Source organism: Atractosteus spatula, chromosome 7 (assembly GCF_055471065.1).
Source record: "Atractosteus spatula isolate fAtrSpa1 chromosome 7, fAtrSpa1.hap1, whole genome shotgun sequence".
Lineage (NCBI taxonomy): Eukaryota > Metazoa > Chordata > Actinopteri > Semionotiformes > Lepisosteidae > Atractosteus > Atractosteus spatula.
In genome coordinates, this window is record NC_142712.1 from 10,962,725 (window position 1) to 10,982,953 (window position 20,229).

The window sequence follows — 20,229 nt, forward strand, 5'->3', positions numbered from 1 at the left end:
TTGTAACCTTCTCTGTTTAAGACTAAGAACATGTATCTCTTTTAATCAGTAATGGCTATCCTTTTCAGCACAAAAATATATCTTGTTGTTCTTATCTGGGCTTATTACAGATTATTTTTTTGTAATGTGGTTACCACAATTATTTAATTTTAGAACTTAGTATTTACTAAACTGTTTTAATTGGTAAGTTTCAAAAAGGAGTGTCTATACACATCTTATTAATGGATGGAGTTACTGTACATCAATATCCATTTCTTTCATGAGGAATTCCCACTTGTGAGTTCACACCCTACGACAAAGAACATTTAAAGGCGGATAAGAAACTAAACTACCTGAAAAGTTCATCCTACCAATGATACATTATGTTTCATTACTATTGGACCCCATTTGAGATAAATGCAATTCAAAATATTTTTTAGCCTCCATCTAAAAGTGGAAAAGAGCTATTTTTCAAAATATGAAGAACCTAGAGAACTGTATCAGTCGCAGACAATTTCCTTTGTATCCATATTTAGAAAGGTTGCACTATGTAATGTATATGGCTTTGCTTTGCCTGCCTATGCGGTAAGTTTCACATTATTTATAAAGCTCATTTATCGGATATGGGAAGTTCAGTGTAATTTGTATTCACACGAATGTAAAAATATAAATTGTATTCATCTTTCTAACACAGACGTAATAAATATTTTAATTTTCATATGGATCAAAAAACTGATCGGGATCAGTAGTTCAATAAGGAATAGAAAAATATTAAATATAATGTATATACTTAGATATACAGTAACATAACTAAAATATAATTTTTTTCATGAATCTCTTCTATGTGGGAAGAGGGGGACATGGATATTTTATTATAAGGGCTTACAGTACATCTACAATATACCTGTACATTTAATACATGTATTTCATATAAGTACAGTATACAGTATGTATATTACTGTTTCTATTGACAATAATTCCAAAATATATAGAATTGCTTTTGAGACTTTAAGATTTTTTATCTGAAGTCTTATTTCCTATCAAAGTTTATTTGGTGCCAAAATAACACTGATAATTACTAAATTAATGTTATAATTGTAATCTCTAAATTAATCAGATCAAAAACAAAGCTGAGGGCACAGTCCTGATCTCACATGACAAAAGCCAAGATTCCTTGCTGTTCAGGTTCATGTACAGATTTTGAATCTAGGAAAAATTCAGCTAAACTACTGTATTAAACTGTTTTCAGACAGGTGTTTCTACATAACTGTTATTATGAAGAATTGCTGGCCTGATTTCAAACTGCCCACATCCTGTGTGGACGACTTCACTTGCTGTAAGTTGTGCTATATCTCAGCTGGCCTACCTTCAAATCACCATGGGAACACTTGGGGCCAACCTTGTATTCGACTCACTTTCAAAAGAAATGGCATTCTGCACAAGAAGACTGAATCAGAGCTAATGCGAAGGGACAAATCATCTTGGAACATAAGAACTCAGACTTTGCAAAAATGAGGAGGTCATTTGTCCCATTTAGCTCATTTGGATGCCATTAGCTAATTGCTTTGAGGATCTCATGTGTCTGCTTCTTTAAAGAAGCCAGGCTATCAGCTGGTTAACTTGTTTCAGACTCCCAGAAATGCTGCCTGTTTTTCTTAATGTTAAATACTTGTTTCCACTTGTGTCTCGTGGTTTGACTTTGACTCTTAAGGGTTTTGAATACCTGAAATGCCTTGTGGCCTTCTCTGTATAGGGCAAAAATATTCAGATCTTTGGGCAGTTGGGGTCCTGGGGGGACAGTGTGTCTGCAGGTTTTCTACGTCTCTTAAAAGCACCAGCACCTGAAAAGACTTAAGGGGCTTCGGTTTCATGAAGCCACTAATACACTGATTTAAGTCATTTATGTGTTGAGTTGGAATGAAAACCCACAGACACAGCAGCCCTTCCCTCCAAGATCTAGACTACCTCTCCCTGTACCAGACACTCTCCAATTTAGGACACTCCCTTTACTGTACGTCTGAGAATGTACCTCGTCACTCCTTTGGATTGATTCCCCAGCTGTTATATCTGTTTTGTAATGTGGGGACTAAAACTGCGGAAAATATTTTAAAAGAGGTCTTACTAATGCATTGTGCAATTTTAACATCGCCTCTCTCTTAAAATTCTATACTTTTAACTCTATACCCTAACATTCTGCCTAGAGGAGGAAAATGATCTGTCGACATACAGTATTACCTACAGTACAAGTTTTTTTATATACAGCAAGTAAGAAGGAACTGCTCCAATAAACTCAAGCATTCAAAAGACACTGTACTGTATACCTGCCATGCTAAATGAGCCAGGCAATTGGACTAATCCATCCTTCCATTTCTCACCCAAAAAACAGCTAAATTCACTAACTTTTAGTTAGCAAAAAATAAACTTGTTCGGCCTCTCACAAAATATGAAACAAAAGTATCCGCAGTTTTGAGCTACTGCAGAATTTAGGCAAAATATATAATAAGAATAATGTAATAAGTAAATCACAATGTATTCAGTAGGAATTTCTCCCTTTTTTCTAGGTAGTGATTTTATTACCTTGCTTGCCGGAGACATATACATCTAACAATAACCTACAGTATTTAAAACTGGAAACAATTTGCTTACTTTCGTGCACACATATTTACAATTAAAAGCAACAATTGAAAGAGTAGTGTTGCTTGTGAAATTTTTTCAGACTTTAAGATGTCTCATTAATCATTTCCATAAACATCTATTCCATAAAGATCTAAAGAAAGTCACTGGTACCCTGTTTATGTATCTGCTCTTTAGCTTCAAAGATTATAAAAATATCTCATTAGCAATCGGATCAGCACAGAATAAAAGTGAAATGATCGACTTCTCTAAAACAGCATGAGAAGAAATATTTACAGACAGACTTTCTGTACCATACTTGTAGAAGACCCTCACATCCTGGTTCAACACATCAATCAGGCCAGCAGAAGCCATTGGAAGACAGATCCCTCCCACTGGAGACAGCTATGAGGCTTTGTTAGGAGAAGGACCTTTTAAAGAATTATAAGCATCAGAGACAATGCAGGATGAAAGTGGAGCATAGTTCTTGTCCTTATCTTTTTCAACCTGTCCAAACCTGGATCCAGTAATGCCTGCGCTAGCATCCTTTCCAATGCTAATTAAACCCTGCTTCACTTCTAGCCTGCCAACTCTTTTTTATCTTGACTGAACTCACCATAACATGGCTTCCGTCTAAATCATACGACAGTCAAACTGGAAGATGCTCCCTCACTGTATTACGCCACCTGAAAATCCAGTTAGGAAACCACCATGACTTGTCTAACTGGACTAGCAAAATGAATCTTCTGTAAAAGCAGCCAACAAAATAACACATTCATACCCTCACACACAGAGATCTACTGCACCTCAGGCAACTAGGCTACATTTTCAAATGCCTGCCACAGACATGACCCAATTTCCTTATGAACACCCAGGTAAATACCCATTTCTCGCTTGTGGCTGATGACTAACTAAAACAATTCTCTTTGGTAGTCTGTCATTTATCAACCACATCACCTTGGAAACAGCCAATACACACAAAACAATTTAGAATTACAATCTGCTAGCCCAAAGCACAACCGACAGTTAAATTATGTTGTGATAGTTTATTTCTCCATTTACCTCGCCATTATAATTGTGCTTCCTGGGATAAGCATCCTGATAGGCTATCAAATTTCAAAAGCATCCAAACCCCCATGAAAATAGACAATCTAACACTCTGCAATCCAAACTACTTCCCCCATTATATTGCTGAAGATGGCAGAGCTAGAAGATGGAAATTTCAGTAGTTCAACAGAAAATGTAAATGATGCAGTGAAGAACATTCATGTGACAAAGAAGAAATGAAATATCACAAATATCTGAGAGGAACATGACTCACACAGCACTGCTAAAATGCACATGTTACAATACATGCACTCTGTTTTAGCCCTTGGTCTCACAGATAGCCAAACAAAGGGCAGCCAAAGTCAAGCTTTCTGAGTAATGTGTGATGTAGGAAGAATAACTGAGGGATGAATAATCCGATTCATTGTTTTATTCAATATCTGCTCTTAACTTTAGTGCTGTTTGAACATTGTTTTTAAAAATTAGTATTTAATCTCTAAGAATCAAGTAACCTGCAGAAACATTATTAAAGTAAAATGCTTCAAGAAAAAATGACTATACTGTAGTTAATACAGCTATAACACACAATTGATTTTATCATATAATGTTAAGATACCTTAAGACTGTACACTATTTCTAGCTCACCATTCTGAGCTACATCTAAAGTACAGGGAATGTCAGACCGATAAAGGAGAGCACATGGGTGAAATGTGTACTAGGATCAATCTACGGTATTATCTTCAAAAAGTTTATGATCTTTAGTATTGTAAGAAATTTTTTTTTATGCACATAAAATGCTGAATACATACAGTAACTGTAGAACAGTCCTCAAATGTGAATATTTTTTAAATCCACTATTTTTGTTTAAAATACATTGTTGTTAACTATTTTTAGTTCCCACACAACGTAATGGTTTAAATGGCTACTACAACTTAAAAAAAACTGAAAGTGTGTTTAGAACAGTCGACTTCTACCAGTGCTAAGTATCCAAAGCAAAAGCAATTGATAATGTCTTGTAGTTAATGGGCCATTTTTTAGTTTAATCATCAGAAGAGACATTAAATGTTTTCTCAGATGTAACCTAATAAAAAAAAGGATAAATAGTGCGTTTTATGCATCTATAATCAAATAAAGTCTCCAATTTGGTTTCAACTAACCATGTTTTTGTACTCTCTAAATAAATTAAATATTATTTTTAATGTTTACTGCATTTCTGAGCAAGAAGCATAAATATTTAAAAAGTATAATCCATATGTGCACCGTACTGAGTTAATTTTATTTTTTTGTTGTTTATTGAACATTTAGAAAGTTTGATTCACCATGAATAACTATCCAGATAGCGCTGAATATGAGTTATATAAAGATATGTACCGAAGTTTAACCAGAGTATTAACCTTATAGTGTAAAATTCAACACAGCTGCGGAAAACTGCAGCTATTGTGTATAACCCGCCATGCACTACTGCTTTCAGAGAAAGCATTTCATTCCACATTGATGTTTTCATGTATTTCCAACAATAAGGTGCTACGGTAAATTAGTGACCATGGAAAGTAGTTATTTCTATCACAATGGCACAGATAATCCAGTACTGTCTGGGCACTGTTAGCTCTTACTTCTCGAATTAGATCAAAATCTGCAGCCTTTTTCTAAGGAACAGCCTGCCAGATCTCCGGATAACCACTAGAGTTGAAAACACTTAGCCAGAAACCATCAGCTGGTATGTATGCTTCATTACCCAACCTGCAGATATCCCTTAAGAGACAGTGCAGAGCTTCTTCGGTGATGTTCAGACCACTCTGGTATCTTGCAGGGAAATTTCATGAAGGCAGTGTTCTTTTTTAATTTGAAGCTCTTATTTTTCAGGAAAAGTCTTTGTCTATTCGTACTGCTTGTGTTAAAATGATTAAAGTTTATATATGTCTTACGTTATATGCTACAGTTGTTCACCACTTTCATAATTTTAAATTGACTTTCTTTTATTGCTCAGATTCAAGCTTCATGTTAGTAATGTGAAGTTATAGTTAAAGATTATAAGATGCCAAAGTCAAAGATGTTCTAATTTGGTAACACAGGCCATATTTTTAACAACTAGTTAAAAGTGCAAATCGTCAGTTCTTTTTATTTCATTTCTTAATGACATACTTCTCTTACTAGAATGATTAGTACGCTAGCATACTAGCTCTTAACACATCATAGATAGTAAATGTATACATGGTTTGTCAGAACATCATCCTGACTTTATTCTTTGAAAAGCAGCTGTTTAAAATTGCCTTCTTTGTTATGTTTCACTGGGAGTGACTGATTTTATTTAACATAAGAGGTGCTTAAAAAGAAGCTATGGAGAGTTTTCACTCATGCAGATATATCTCACATACAGTATAGCAGGCCCTTTTGAGAGTTCAACATAGAATCAATAGTTTTATACCTGTATTTCTTTGAACGCTTCATCTAAATCAGTGGTACCCAACAGGTGGCTTGCAGGCAGTATCTGTCCTGCTGAGGTCTGATTCATGGCCCATAATGGCTAAATTAATCCTAGATGTCAGAATTCAAGTGCTCTTTGTTTTTCACCTTACAGAATGAAAGAAAGTAAAAACACCTACAGTATAGGTACTGCCAGGAATACACAAAAAAGACTACCTTCATATATATTACAAAAAAACACCTTGTGGTTGCACTACAGATGGATGATTGAAGTAGGTGGGAGGAACAAATCTTACCAGAATCTGACAATGCAAATGGTGTTAGACTGTTAAAATGCGAACATCCAAAAAGCACTTTAACTCAAAAGGGTAATTTAAATGACAGATTTCTTTTACCTCTCCAGTCCCCAAAGGAAAAAAAAATGAATATTTTCAGTACTTTTACCACCCTTCTACTGCTCCATTGTGTTACTGCAAACAGCGTCACAACAGGAAAATGTCACAGCAGAATTGTTTTGCACTGTGTGCCCAAAAAAAAAAAAACATCCATGGAAACAGCGCTTCATAAGGATTGTGAAATCTAACATGAAGTGCTTGTTAATGATAACCAACCATACAGTAGATCTTGTTAAACAAATGCCTTTGTCTAAAATTAATGAATATATGTACTAAATAATCTAGTAAATTCAATAAAACACTATTGTAATCACATCAGAGAATAACACCCCCGCCAGAGGCTTCTTAGCAACTCAATTTCAGGGGACTGGGAGTTACCAAAACATACTTATGGTATTCATTGTAAAACTCACTCCAAAACCTCAAATTAAATTCCATTTTATATTTGCAACAGTAATAATGCATTAGCAAATCATGTCTATAAGTCTCCAAGACAGTGCCAGGACATGATTCTGTATTGAGTGGAACAGGAGGTCTTAAAAAGACAGACATTATCCTATAATCGCTTAACACGGTGACTCAAAAGATAATGCTGAACACTGACGACTGGAAAGTACTTGCACCTTTGAAATTCAAAGCATAACCTGAAAGTTGAAAAAGCTACAGAACCTGAACAGTTCAACCAGGTTCATTAGGTGGAACCATCCATATACCAGAAGTATACCAGAATTTCTAGGCAGGTCATAAGTGTTACTAGAAAAGAAGGCAAAATATTCAAGCAATTCTATTTGCCTGAAAAGGAACTGATGGACATTACACATTTTCATGTCCTTCTGCAGTTTTAGCTAATCTGTGAGTCCAAATCAGTAAAAGTATCTCTTAAGGCATGTGAAGGACTGCTAGCTGGGATCTCAGGGTGCTAATGAGAAATAATAGCATCTTATAAGACAAAACGAGTTACAGTAATTGCATTGAAAGATGTTTATAATGAAATGGAAATGGAATGTCTTCCTGCTATCAAAGTTTGTATCCTCAATAAAACAAGAGAACAACATATTTGTTTTTGGTACTGTAGCTATTTTTAGGCATTTTGTTTAGGCAACACATTGAAGATTGGGGTTTACTAATAAAAAGCAGCACTAATAGATAAATTCAAGAATGCAGACACTCGTGTGATTTCTTATATTTGCACAGTAATATTGTTCTAACACCTGGTGAGTATTGACTCATCTTAACAGGAGCCATTACAATAAGCATCAAGAAAGCACTGGTTATTTAAAAGACATGCTGTACGTGCAATATTTACACAATATCTAGCTGGCTAGAGACAAATATGTTGTAATAGTATAACATTTCTTTATGGCCACTACAGTATCTTATAAGTACAGTAACACTGCTAGGCTTTAACAAGACCTCATTACAAGTATTCATAATTTCTGGATATACAGTACCATATGAATATAACTCACAAAACATCAATACAATATGAAGGAACAACATTTAAAAAATAAACTGCACTTGAGAATTGAAAGGTACAGTATAGTAAATACTTTGTCTATTCAGAGCTGAGACAGAGCTGAACAAATTTCTCATATCAGCCATGTTGTTAACACAAAGTACACTGCTGTTTTATACCATGCTGCTGAATTGGTGCAGACATGCAGCACAAGCAGATGAATCAAGCAATTCCACTATGAGGAATGAAAGGCAAAGCTGAGCAGTGGCCACACTGGACAAAAGCTCTTTTTTAACTGAATATTTACAGCTAAGAACGGTCCCAGCGGATTTCTGAGAGATTATTTATGGTCTGAGATACGAGCCAGGACTGTAAAAGGTCAGAGTCTACATGATTTTTACAAATGCACAGAATCAGTGGCCATAATTATTAACTGAGGCTTTGGTTTAAAGTTAAATTTACAAGGCCATAATGATGACAAACTCGCTTTGAAGAGGGAAACCATAAAAGAGGTTTTGCTACAGAAATAACCCTTGTTTTTTCACTTGTATTACATTTTTAAAATAATCCTCTTTGCACTACTAGCAGTACCTTCTTGTTTAATTACATTCAGCTATAAAAATTATCATTCATTTCAGCGAGAGTATGTCATTCCTTTTTGCATTTCACAATTATTTTTTGTGAAGGAAAGCAGCTAATTTTAGCTTATATAGTACAGCACAATCCTGGACATTTGACATTTGACTAGAAAACCAGGTCTATCTACTGTATATACAGTATATTATTAAGAGAGAAGTGTTATACACTACTGACAGCGCCGTGAAAACTAACAAATAGTAGCATAGACCCAAAACACCACTACAAACCTGAAATCCTTTACCCTGCAGAAAATAAAATGGAACCTGAATGGAAAAAGATAAAATACATTTCTTACTGTTTCAAAAATTATTAAAATTAAGTGAAATGAGATAGTTTAAAATAAGAATAATTTGTCTTTAAGTTTTTTATCAATTTGAAAACACTGAATTTTGCAAAACAATACCAAAATATGATTAGAGAAGAAGACTCATTTAAAGCCTGATTCCATTCTATGCTTTAGACTATAAATATACACAGCAAAACTGTGAATGGAAAAAAAAACAATAATTCTATTAGTAAATTCGTACTGTATACGCTCATCAGTCTAATGACAGCTAGTTTTGCTTTTTTCATTAAATTTACCCTCATGAACTTACTTTTGTAATATATAGATTGGGACAAAAGACAATAATTCATTTAATTATATCCTTTAATAATTACAATAATACAATATATTAATGAATTTATTTTAGTGTGCAATGTTGTTTTCACTTGTACCGGGAAATTAAACAGAATTCTCACCAAATGGATAATGCAAATATTAATGAAAGATGCCATTGATGAGTACAAAATGGAAGAAATTTAACACCTAGCTGGAAATGTATTTGCTCCCATGTTTGATATGAAATTTGTTCAAAGATTTTTTTGTTTCCTTTAAGGCCATAAATATAAACTGAATGATGGTTTTTATTATTTAATCAATGTTCGCACATTTCCAGAAGAAGAAAAAGATTTATTAAATTCTAGACAAAGACGGAATAAAAACATTCGATGTTTCTGTATGCACTGCTTCAGAAGATCCCTTGAATGAAAACGCATTATACTGTACTTTTCAACTGGAGATTAATACGCAAAACAAAAAATAAAACAATTACACAAAACTGAACTGTTTATAGAAAGCAAGGACTTCAAGTTGGTTCTTCAGTTGTACAAAGGCTTTCCCTATCTCCTTTCCCTATCCTAATGTGTCTTGGAACAGTATCATTTGTGTCAGCAAATTCAGCACCATGGACAAGGCATTGTGCTTTCAATTAAAAAAAACGCAGACACGCTACAATATGCAAAACTCACTTTTTACTGTATGCAAACTGTGGCCCAAGCTATTAGAATAAAGCAAATCAAAGGAATAGCATGCTATTCAAATAACTCCTTGTTCCAGAACTGTTGACAAGAAAATACTCTGGGAGACATGCAGGACAGAACCTTAAAATGAAACCTTCTAATCACATCATGCTTATGACAAGGTCAACACAACATAGTTGAAGAGCTATCAGTCACAGATCCTGTTGCATGTGCTAGGTTTGGATTTTTTCTGTACTCTGCAGTTTGTGCTTTTTACTAACTAAGGTTATCTGTATGTCCTTGCATAAAAAAGCTACACCACCTGCAGGGGCAGTGAATAGATGGCATGGTTAGGAATTGACAAAACACCGTATCATTACATGTGTGCTAAATGGATGACAAACGTCATCTTGTACATCAGTTGTTTCAGTGTTGCCCTTTCATAAGCTTATAGCATTTGTCACACACCACTATTTGGCAGCACAAATATTTGTCTCACATTTTGAAGAGCAGACACAGCATATTCTGCAAATCATATTTTATTTGTATATATTTTACCTGTATTCTGACATGAACCTTAATGCTTAGATTTAATAACAGGCATAGTAATTGATTTTTCATCTGTTAAAGTAATTCAAAACACTTAGAAAAGCAAATATGGTCTATAAGGCTAGAACATGAGTTTTTCTCTCCATCCGTGATGAGAACGCTACAGATTCCTGGAAGAGTACACAGCAACCTCAACCGTTTCTCAGAAGCACAGGACATGAGGCGAGATGGCAGTCTAACGCAGGGCACACATATACACAAGCACACAGGGGCAATCTAAACACAACAACTGACCAATCTAGCACATCTTTAGAGATCAAAGGTAATCAGTGCACATGATGCAAACCTACAGTACATGAACATGGGAACAATGAGCAAACCAAAGTGCAAATTCTGTACTGAAAAAGCCCCCAATCCAGCATCAAACCAAGGGCCCAGAAACACTAATTGCCATTCTACTTTCCCATCCATGTTTTTAGATTTTTTGTAAGGTCATCTGAAATCATAAGGGAAATGGATAATTGTTTCATGGCCTCAAATTAGACATTTGTATTTTAAATGTTTTCACATAATCTGAAAGCACGTCCAGTACATGAGCAAACAAGCTCTGGTTCTTGTTACAGTATGTGTTTAGTAAACTCCTAACCACAATAAGTTACAATAGACTTATTATGTCCTATAGACATATTACTGTATGTTCCAGTTAGTCTACTCGACTCGTGAGAAGAGCCAAAATATGTTGCAGACTGTTTTCAAAATGACAAAGACAATAGCATACATTACATCTGCAAAGAGGGGCACATTTATACACAAGTTCTTCTTTAATTCAGAATCATATTTGGAAGGTTCAGCTGGTGCATTAAACTCTCCTTCAATTAGTTTTTTTTTTCTTGTTTACTATCTGTAGTCCTTTAGGATTCTAAATGCCTTTTAGACTCCATTGTGTTCAGTTCTACAAAGCCAAGTTTTAACTTGAACCAACAGAAGTAATAGCTTCACATCACCTTCTCTCAAAACACCAGTACAAACTGCTACCCTTTGACTACCAATTCTCTTGGCTGCAGTAATGCTGTAATCCTTTATTAGTACGAATGATATTCTGTGTCTCTGGCTTTTCATTAACTTCAGAAGCTCAATATACAGAAGCAGTCTTAAATGCATGGTACTGTCTGCCAAGTGAAACTGTTAAACAGTTAAGCTGAGCCTCAGAAAATGCCCTGCTGTATGCACAGTGTTTCAATCTTCAATTTATCTCTGGAAAAATCTCACAATGCTAGTGGGGGGGTTTGGGAGAGATGCAGAAACTAGCCAATTTCAGTTCAATGAATAAAGTAATGGAGAGCTGAAATTGAAAAGATACATTTCACTTTCTGAATATTCTGCAACCGAAAGAAAACTCATTTCCTAATCTGCTTTGTAGTACTCACATAGCCAACCTCACTGTGCCCAATTTCTGTGTTATAATGTTACAATCATTTCACAGAACCGTTCCAGGTTAAAAGGTGCTACATGCTATGGAAAGCACTGCACAGTAAACTATAACAAATGATTTATCACTGCACACACTCAGAGTCATGCAGTCCTGAGTTGCTTATGCTACGCATTAAAAGGCTCTTTTTTTGTCACTCATGTAGGTGATGCAGAGATGCGGAGAGCTATAAGCATAAAAAATAAACCTTGTTTTATGACAGCTAAAAAAAATGTTAATTAATTTACTCATACAAATGGGGGTCTTATCCGATGTTTTTTTTCCCTCCTTTTCCACAGGGAAGGCATAGCTGGAATGAAACCAAGTTGCACCGGTGGCCAGGGGAAGGCAAAAGCGTGGTCTGAATGAAGTGCTGGCTCGGACAGACTGCACTGCCTGCCAGCTTGTCTACATGAACACTGGGCATGTATTCGGCAAAGGCAGTTCTATTTAATTGGCCTAGATAGCCAAATCAGTTTAAAAGAATGGGCTTTCATACAAGACTGTGAATGGAACCTCACTGTTATATACTGGTAAACTGAATTTATCTGAAGTGGTCTGAAAGGACTGTGCTGTTCTATTGCGGAAAAGAGTGTAAAGAGAAATTGCATGCTCAGATTACGTTTGTATTTTTAAGCCCCCCAAAAGCTATTTTGATCATTTACTTATACATCTTCTCGTATATATAATTTATCTGTAATATGATAACAAATTCTCAGTGTAGATGTTAGAATTGGCCTATCTGTATATCTGCCTCTGTTTCTGTGGTGTTAATTGTTTTAAATAACTGGTGCAGCTTTGGAAACTGGGTTTGTCCTGATGCAGTCCATCCAAAATCAATCTATAATGCACTCCCTGGTGATACCAACAACAACAAACACAGATGCTGTATGTGCAAAATGATTTCCCACATCCAAACTAAAAACCTTTCAGTAAAATATATACAGTATATTCAATTGAGTGTTAAAAGCAGTAGCTATTCACCTCCATCACAAATGTGAAGAATTGCTGGAAATGATATTTTATTTAGTTGCTAACCTTAAGAAGTGCCCAGAAAATGGGGTCATTTTTAAATGCAAATTATAATCTCTAGATCTTGTTTCTCAATTGATAATGGGTACATGAAAAAAAAATCTGGAACTCCTTTTACATTTACTTCCAACCCCTATTGAGCGGAAAGATACAATGCTGACCCATGGCAGGGCTGCAATAACAGAATGACCTGATCTGACTCAATAGTGTTTGCTCTTCAATTGTATGACGCGTGATCTGATACAGGACAGGCTGCGTGTTTCTTGAAATTAGAAGAGGGAAATAAAAGTGTACTGGAACATATTCAGTACATTATGAGGGGTAAGTTTCAATAAAAAGAACTTTAGTTACATCACGTTTACCTTCATGATACATTATGTACATACAGTAACACCATACTAAACATGGAGCTGTTCTCTGTCATTGGGCACTATTCCAGTTCTAACTATAACCTCTGCAGCAGAAAAAAAATCTGGCGTTGAGACTTACTGGTCACGTCTTATATGTTTAAAGTTGACCTCCCATGAATATTCATTTTAGTCCAGCACCTCCAGGAGCTATGAACCATGCAGTGGCACGTGCACTGTATGTAAATGTAGTGAGTAAAAGGATGTGACACCGATGCTCATTCTAGATCTATACCTGGCAGATAGATATAGTACTTTACTTTTCAGGTTGGTGGTGTATATCACATTTTTTTCGTTCTTTAATTAGGGTGGAAATTTGCACACATCCATGCTATGGGAGCTCCTGTCAGTACATCAGATTCAATCACATGGCTGCTGGTGTCCTCCAGCTATCAGACAATTGATTTTCGTGGATTCTGCTCTGATTTAGCTTAAGGGACATGCAATATGTTCATTCATTTGTCACTTACTTTGCTTGTGCTTCATTAGGGAGTGTGTCTGCTTTTTTCCATAACACTTCAACAGCAGAATACTCAAATGCTATCATAAATCAGAGAAGCACAAAAGAAAATGCGTCTCTTCCTTAGCAAATTAATTCTACAGTAAGTGTGAAAAGCGTTTACCAAACCGCTTGTTTCGCAAATGTACCATGTGCTTTTAAAGCAAATGGCTTTAAACATAAACGCCCCGACTGCAGGAGGAATCCTGAACATTACATCACCTCAAGCAGTAATACCATTTGGCTTAATCTGGTATCAACAGCTAGCAAATGCCAGAATTAGGTAAAGGAATTAAATATCTTTGCATCATTTTACAGCAGAATATTCAAATGCTGTCACGAAGCACAGAATCATCGCTCTCCTTCCACATCTTACATCTTGAGTCGCAAAAGACATTAGCAGAAAACTGTCACTGAAGATAGTATGGGAAATAAACGGCTGTGCTGGTGTTAATGACCCACTGCTCCTCTGCATCATTCATGCAGGGATTACATATAACGCATGTCAATAACAACAAAACAGTTTAATTATTTAATATAAGTTAATGAAATATAAACCAAGGGGCTAAATAATTTTAATGCTGAGATACATGTCTATGCATAGAATATACAGAAAAATATTTAGATAAAAAAACAAAAATGCTTCATATCTACTGGGCATCAGCACCGTGTTTCAAATTGTACTCCTAAATTAAAGCTCTAACGATGAAAATAATATGTATAACTGTTCTTAAAATCTGTTATACAGTTATTTGATTATCTTGATATTCTTTGGTATTCACATCCTACAAAGGAATCCTCAAGGTCACGGTATCCTGAAATGTTTGAAATGTCTCTGAAAAATCCTTTCTGCTCTTAATTTTCTATTGATTTTCACACCAGACAATTCTGAGCAATTGCTATGCAACTTATTTATTGCCTCTGGAAGAAGAGCCATTGGAACAAACAAATGAGTTCATGGATCAGCTAACCACTGCAGTATTTCTTCTAATGAGGAATGAAACACCTCAGATAAATTAATGATAAGCAGATACAGTTAACATCAATGGCAAGTACAAAGTAAGGTTAAGCTGTAGTACAAATAGGTCTGCACACTATTGTAGCCTTGGAAGCATTTAAAATAAACCTTTGCATGATGTGAACTCCTGTCATATTGAAATATGAAACATGCAGAAGACTGCTGACCTCAGAGAGGTGCATTGATGAAGTGATGGAAGCAGACAAAACCACAAACACAAGAGGAGGGCAGTCGTATCGTGGCGTCATTAAACTAGAGTTACATCAAGACCGCCTTAAGCAGATTAAATTCCATTCTGTCACTCAGCCTACTATTTTTACTTCAAATGCCAAAACAGAAAACAATGGGCAATTGCTTCAATGGGAATGCATGAATTAACCAGTATCGCTTAGAAACCTGGCCAGGAACACACAGTGGTTTGTGACAGATGGCTATAACACACATAATCTTTTGTTTTTGTCAAGCACTATGAATACGCATGTACTGTACAGTAGGAAGGTAGGAAAATCCAGTCAATGCATCAACCCAGTGTGACTAAATGACACAACCAGAAGCCAATACTGGTTAAGACTGACCCTAAGAGTACCTTATGAAGCAGTAACTTTAGAAGGATAAAAGCCGGCTAACCTTATAGCCATAGTTCTTGACCTGTCTGCTCCAACTCAACACCACAGTCAGCAGTTTGATGGACATGTCTGGATAGTGACCCCACACTGTACCCTTCTTTTTTTAATTCAACTAATTAAATTACTGAAATTAGTCACCAGATTTACTTACAGGCATTAGTTACAGCAAAGCTGTTAGCTGTTTCAATGTTGTCCACATGAGGAACCAGATTAAAAGGCGCTTCAGTTGCGTTGGGGCTGGTGTTGTGTAAAAAGATTGCTAAGCGAAATGCGGTGTATTCCTGATCTGTGTTTCTGATGAAGAGACCTCCTGTAAAGAAACATAAACACGTAACGAACAATGGGACTTATTTTCTACATCTTTATTGTTCATGAAGATATATTTATATATGCATTATCTGTATAAAAGCTTAATTCCTGATATTAGCTATCTAACATAATACTCTCATATATTGGATTAAACAGAATTCACAATCTGCACCAAAGCCAATTCTTAAAAACTCAGATAGGTTATACTGTATATGATCTTCAGACAAACGTTTCGTGTCCACTTGTTTTTCTTCACTTTGCATATGTGTTACAACTGAAAAAAAATGTTTTCCATAATTTGTGCATTGCGGTAAATCGCAAATAATATTTCACACCAAGTAAACGATTTGTATAAATACAGCAAACAGCATTTGACATATCAAGTTTATCAGCAACCCCGTGAAACATGAAAGGCAGAGTCAGCTACTAGCATCTTATTAGCAAACGTCTTCAGTACTTCACAATAAATGATGCAGTACTGGAATAAATTAAACCACCTCCCGTTAAGAAGAAAAAATGAGGGGGGAAACAGAGTACAAAAAAAATGTAAATTAAAGCAGTAGATAGAAGCGACCGTGTGTAATGGGAAACTTTTAACAGAGCCAGTCAATTATCAGATAGTATCGTAAACGAAGAGCATCCCATCACAGGCTGAGGCTGTGATTGCTGCAGTGCTGCTTTGTAACAGGAAAGAACAAAGCACACTGAAACATTTATGAGTGTAGGACACCAATAAAAAATAAACAAAATGGGAGATGAAAGTGCATCGTACATCAATGTTCAACGGAGCATTAACTTTCACTCAAGAATAATTAGCCTCTGCCAATTGCATTTTTATTTTTGGGGTGAACACGACATAAAATGATTAGAACAAGATTTTTTTAGAAAATGCAGCACGCACTCTATATCTATTTTCAATATTTACCCCAATTTTTTTTTCCCACCTCCAGTTACGAAACATTTCACAAAACGTGAGGTACGGCTGTCGTATTGTATTATTGCCATTATTACTTACCAATTTGAACACTGCTCGGGAATGCTCCCATTGTTAGCCCCCAAAAGCTGGAAAATAGCAAGAGAAGCTGTCTGCAAGTAATCCTCATCTTGTTTAGTTAAAAACTGTTGAGAGACATTGAGGATGATGACACACGGAAGAAGAAAAAAGAAAACCGAGTTTTAGCAATCCATTCTGGGTGTTTTTCCCCGCAGTGTCCACAGCCTTACAAGAGGGTCTGTCCGGCAATAAATGTTGCACATGCAAGATGGGGGAGACTCGCTGGTAGTGGTGGGGAGCGTCTAGTGGCTGCATGGAAAGATGAGACATGCGCTTTCTCTCGACCCTCTCTCTCTTCCAGACTCTATCTCTCTCTTGCTTTTTCTTCCGAACCTCCCTTCTAAGACTCCAGCAGTCATCTGTAGCCTTCGCTCAGTGCTGTTAAGCAGGACCCACGGTGCTTAGCGCACGCAAAAAGAATCTTCTCTTTGCTGCGACAATGACGAGTAACGTCAAGCGCTGATGTGGTAGTGACAGCTGTACTGTTCGATGTTACTTAAATTCGCTTGGTTGCACTCTGATGGAATTATCAATCTAATAGAGTGCTCCATCCAATTTCGTACATCTTAAAAACAACCATGTACAGCCTGAGGTCTCCAGGACTCGAATCAAACACATCCGAAAGTACCGTACGGCAACTACACTAACGCATGCGAAACGCTCCAGTTCCTTTACAATAGAAGCAAAGCTACAGTAGCTGGTAAAAAAGCCTGAAGATGCTGTAGTGCTGAATATATTAAATAAAAAAAACTCATGAAATATAATCTGCGGTGCTGTCTCATGAACCCGAACCACAGTTATTGTCCTCTAAGGAGATCCTGCAATTGTTTATCATTTATATACAGCATATTACAGACATTCAGGCAATTTAAATGGCATTCATTTTAATACAAGGTTTATCGTCTTTAATGAGTTGTGACACCCGATAACCAAAAGTCATGCATGATATTTTCTTTAAGTAGACACTGAACAACTCCCATAACCTATACAGTACGGTTTCACGTACTGTATAACGAAATTGAAAAGTATGATTATGCAATTAATCTAATTAAGTCTAATTCCCCACATCTCTCTGCATGGAAATTTCACACATGTAGCTCCAAAGCACATGAGCAACATAATCTTTGGGAACCCACATGACACAATGGTCTTGCATCACTTGTGCTCTTTTTCACTCATTTAGAGATTTTCATTTTTTAAACTGATAAATATGCGGAATAATGATCTGTGGGTGGAGAAAAAGCTGTAGTCCAACCACTGTCCAAGGTCCTAAAAATCTAGACCAACAACTGTCAGCTGAAATACATGTGAGCACTAGGTTCAGAACTTCTAGATAACAGTTTAAACTGGTCATGCACCAGATATTACATACTGTACATCATCTGTTAGTGGTACACATGTTCTCTGATATTCATATTAGATTTGGACTTGAAGAATCCGATTCTTTCTTTAGCAGTCCGCACATGCCTATCGACTATAGGTATTAGAAACAATAAGCACTATTTTTGGTACTGGTCTCTGGAAAAAGACTTTAAATCTCTGAATTTGACAACTTGAAAAATATATTTTTGTGGGAAGAAAAAATTGCCTAAGTTTAACTTCTCTTTGCACTCACCAACCATAAAGTCTAGAACTCCATTTATGAACTGGTCTCAAGAAATGCACAAACTTTTATTTTTAATTTATTTTGTATAGGAAAGCTCTGTGCAAGTGGGGCATGAACAAAAACATGGGTCAAATGGAAGTAAAATCCAGGGCTTAATAAGAAGATCATATACTGTAAGATTCAATACAGATGCTACCTTTTTAGAGAACAGTGAAGAAAGATTATTAGGTTGATAATAAAATAACTAAGATGACTGCAGTTGTTTACAAGATGAAACAAGGTATGATACACCTCAAAGATTAATATATAGATAAGGCATTACAATACAGTATATACTGTACTGCAACCATTAAAAGTGGAATGCAGGCCAATGCAGAATTCAGATTTCGAAATGTGTAGCAGAGACAAAAGGCATTCTGTGATTATGTCTGTACTAGAAGATACAGATATAGCAGTGTAACCTAATCACATTGGCAAGGTTATAGGCTTCTGCACCTTTGAATTATTTAGACTGCTTAGTCTGTGTCAGCTGTCATTTCCCCTTTACAATATTTCTCATAACCTCAAGACATAAATTATCCTCACTGATGCACAACAGATGTCTCAAAGTTGATTCCAGCAGTGCCCTAGACACAGTCGCCCCCTACAACAAATACCATCAGTTAAAAAAATAAATTTGGGATAAATGTTTCTCTATTTGGAGATATTAGCCTTCATTTACCCAGTAATTAGAAGTAGGCTTATTTGAAATGCTATGCTGAGGAATCACAGGAAAGAGTATTTTGTCTCATTTGGTATATTTACTGTATCTCATAATACAGTTTGTTTTTGAGTTTTAATTAGTAAAAAAAAAAAGCTTTTTAAAGCTACGTGGAATAACTCATGTCAATGATGCCATATAGATTGTCTTTCCATATGATTAGTCCAAGGTTGATAGTTGTGTTATTACTTTCATCTGTCTTGTCATCCTTTAAATTTAGGTTCATTATCTCATATCTCTGTTTTCATTTGGGATCCTCTGCTATCTCAAGGGATTCCTTGAGCTTTGACATTCTATGGATATTTTTTATAAAATGTGCCTCATATCCCTGAGCTAACTACAGTAAATCCCATCTGGTCCCAGATATTTGTTAGATTTGAGACCTCCTAATCTCTTTACTGCACAATTTTCTTATCTGCATTAGTTCTGTCAATTCAATATGCAGGGGATGGACAAAGTAATGAAACACCTAATGAAAAAGGATTCACAAATAACTGACTCACAATTAAAACAGATTATACATGTTTTTCTTAATTTTGTTTCATATTATCCATGTTTCTGCTGTAAAATGCTTTTTTTTAAAATCAAGATGTTAACATGAGTTTCTAGAGATCTAAACAGGTTTTAAAAGAGGTTGAATTGCTGATGCCCGATTTGAAAGTGCATCAGTCACAGAAATGGCAAAACTATTTAATGTGTCAAGGGGAAGTCAAATAAAAAGAAAAAAGCATCAGGAAAGAGAAACTGCGGTTGCATGTTGAAGATTACTGACAGGGGTGCTGTCGGTAATGGACACTTAACAAGATAGCTGGTAAAAACCACACAACAACATCCTCAAAAATTCCCACACAAATGAATTGACACCTCTGTGACCCAGTCTCAACAAAAATTGTATGTCGTGAGCTTCACAAAGCTGATATTTATGGTAGGGCTGCCATTCGGAAACTACTTGTATCCAAGGCCAATTGGCAGCAACACATAACTTGGTGTAATGAGCACAAAACCTGGAGTCCTGTGCAGTGGAAGAAAGTAATATTGTCTAATGAGTCATCTTTTACTCTTTTTCC

At 35.9% G+C, this 20,229-nt stretch overlaps 1 protein-coding gene across 1 annotated transcript in view; it reads right to left on the reverse strand.

Annotated features, from left to right (window-relative positions):
- The window catches only part of LOC148830456 (glutamate receptor 4), an 85,443-nt gene extending 68,583 nt beyond the window's left edge, over positions 1–16,860 (reverse strand). Inside the window, exons 1-2 of the mRNA XM_088921302.1 lie at positions 16,758–16,860; positions 15,585–15,743 (exon numbers count right to left, since the gene is read on the reverse strand). Coding sequence (XP_088777428.1) covers positions 15,585–15,743; positions 16,758–16,845 — 247 coding nt within the window. The 5' untranslated portion in view covers positions 16,846–16,860. The remainder of the gene's footprint in view (positions 1–15,584; positions 15,744–16,757) is intronic.
- Between the last annotated feature and the right edge of the window lie 3,369 nt (positions 16,861–20,229).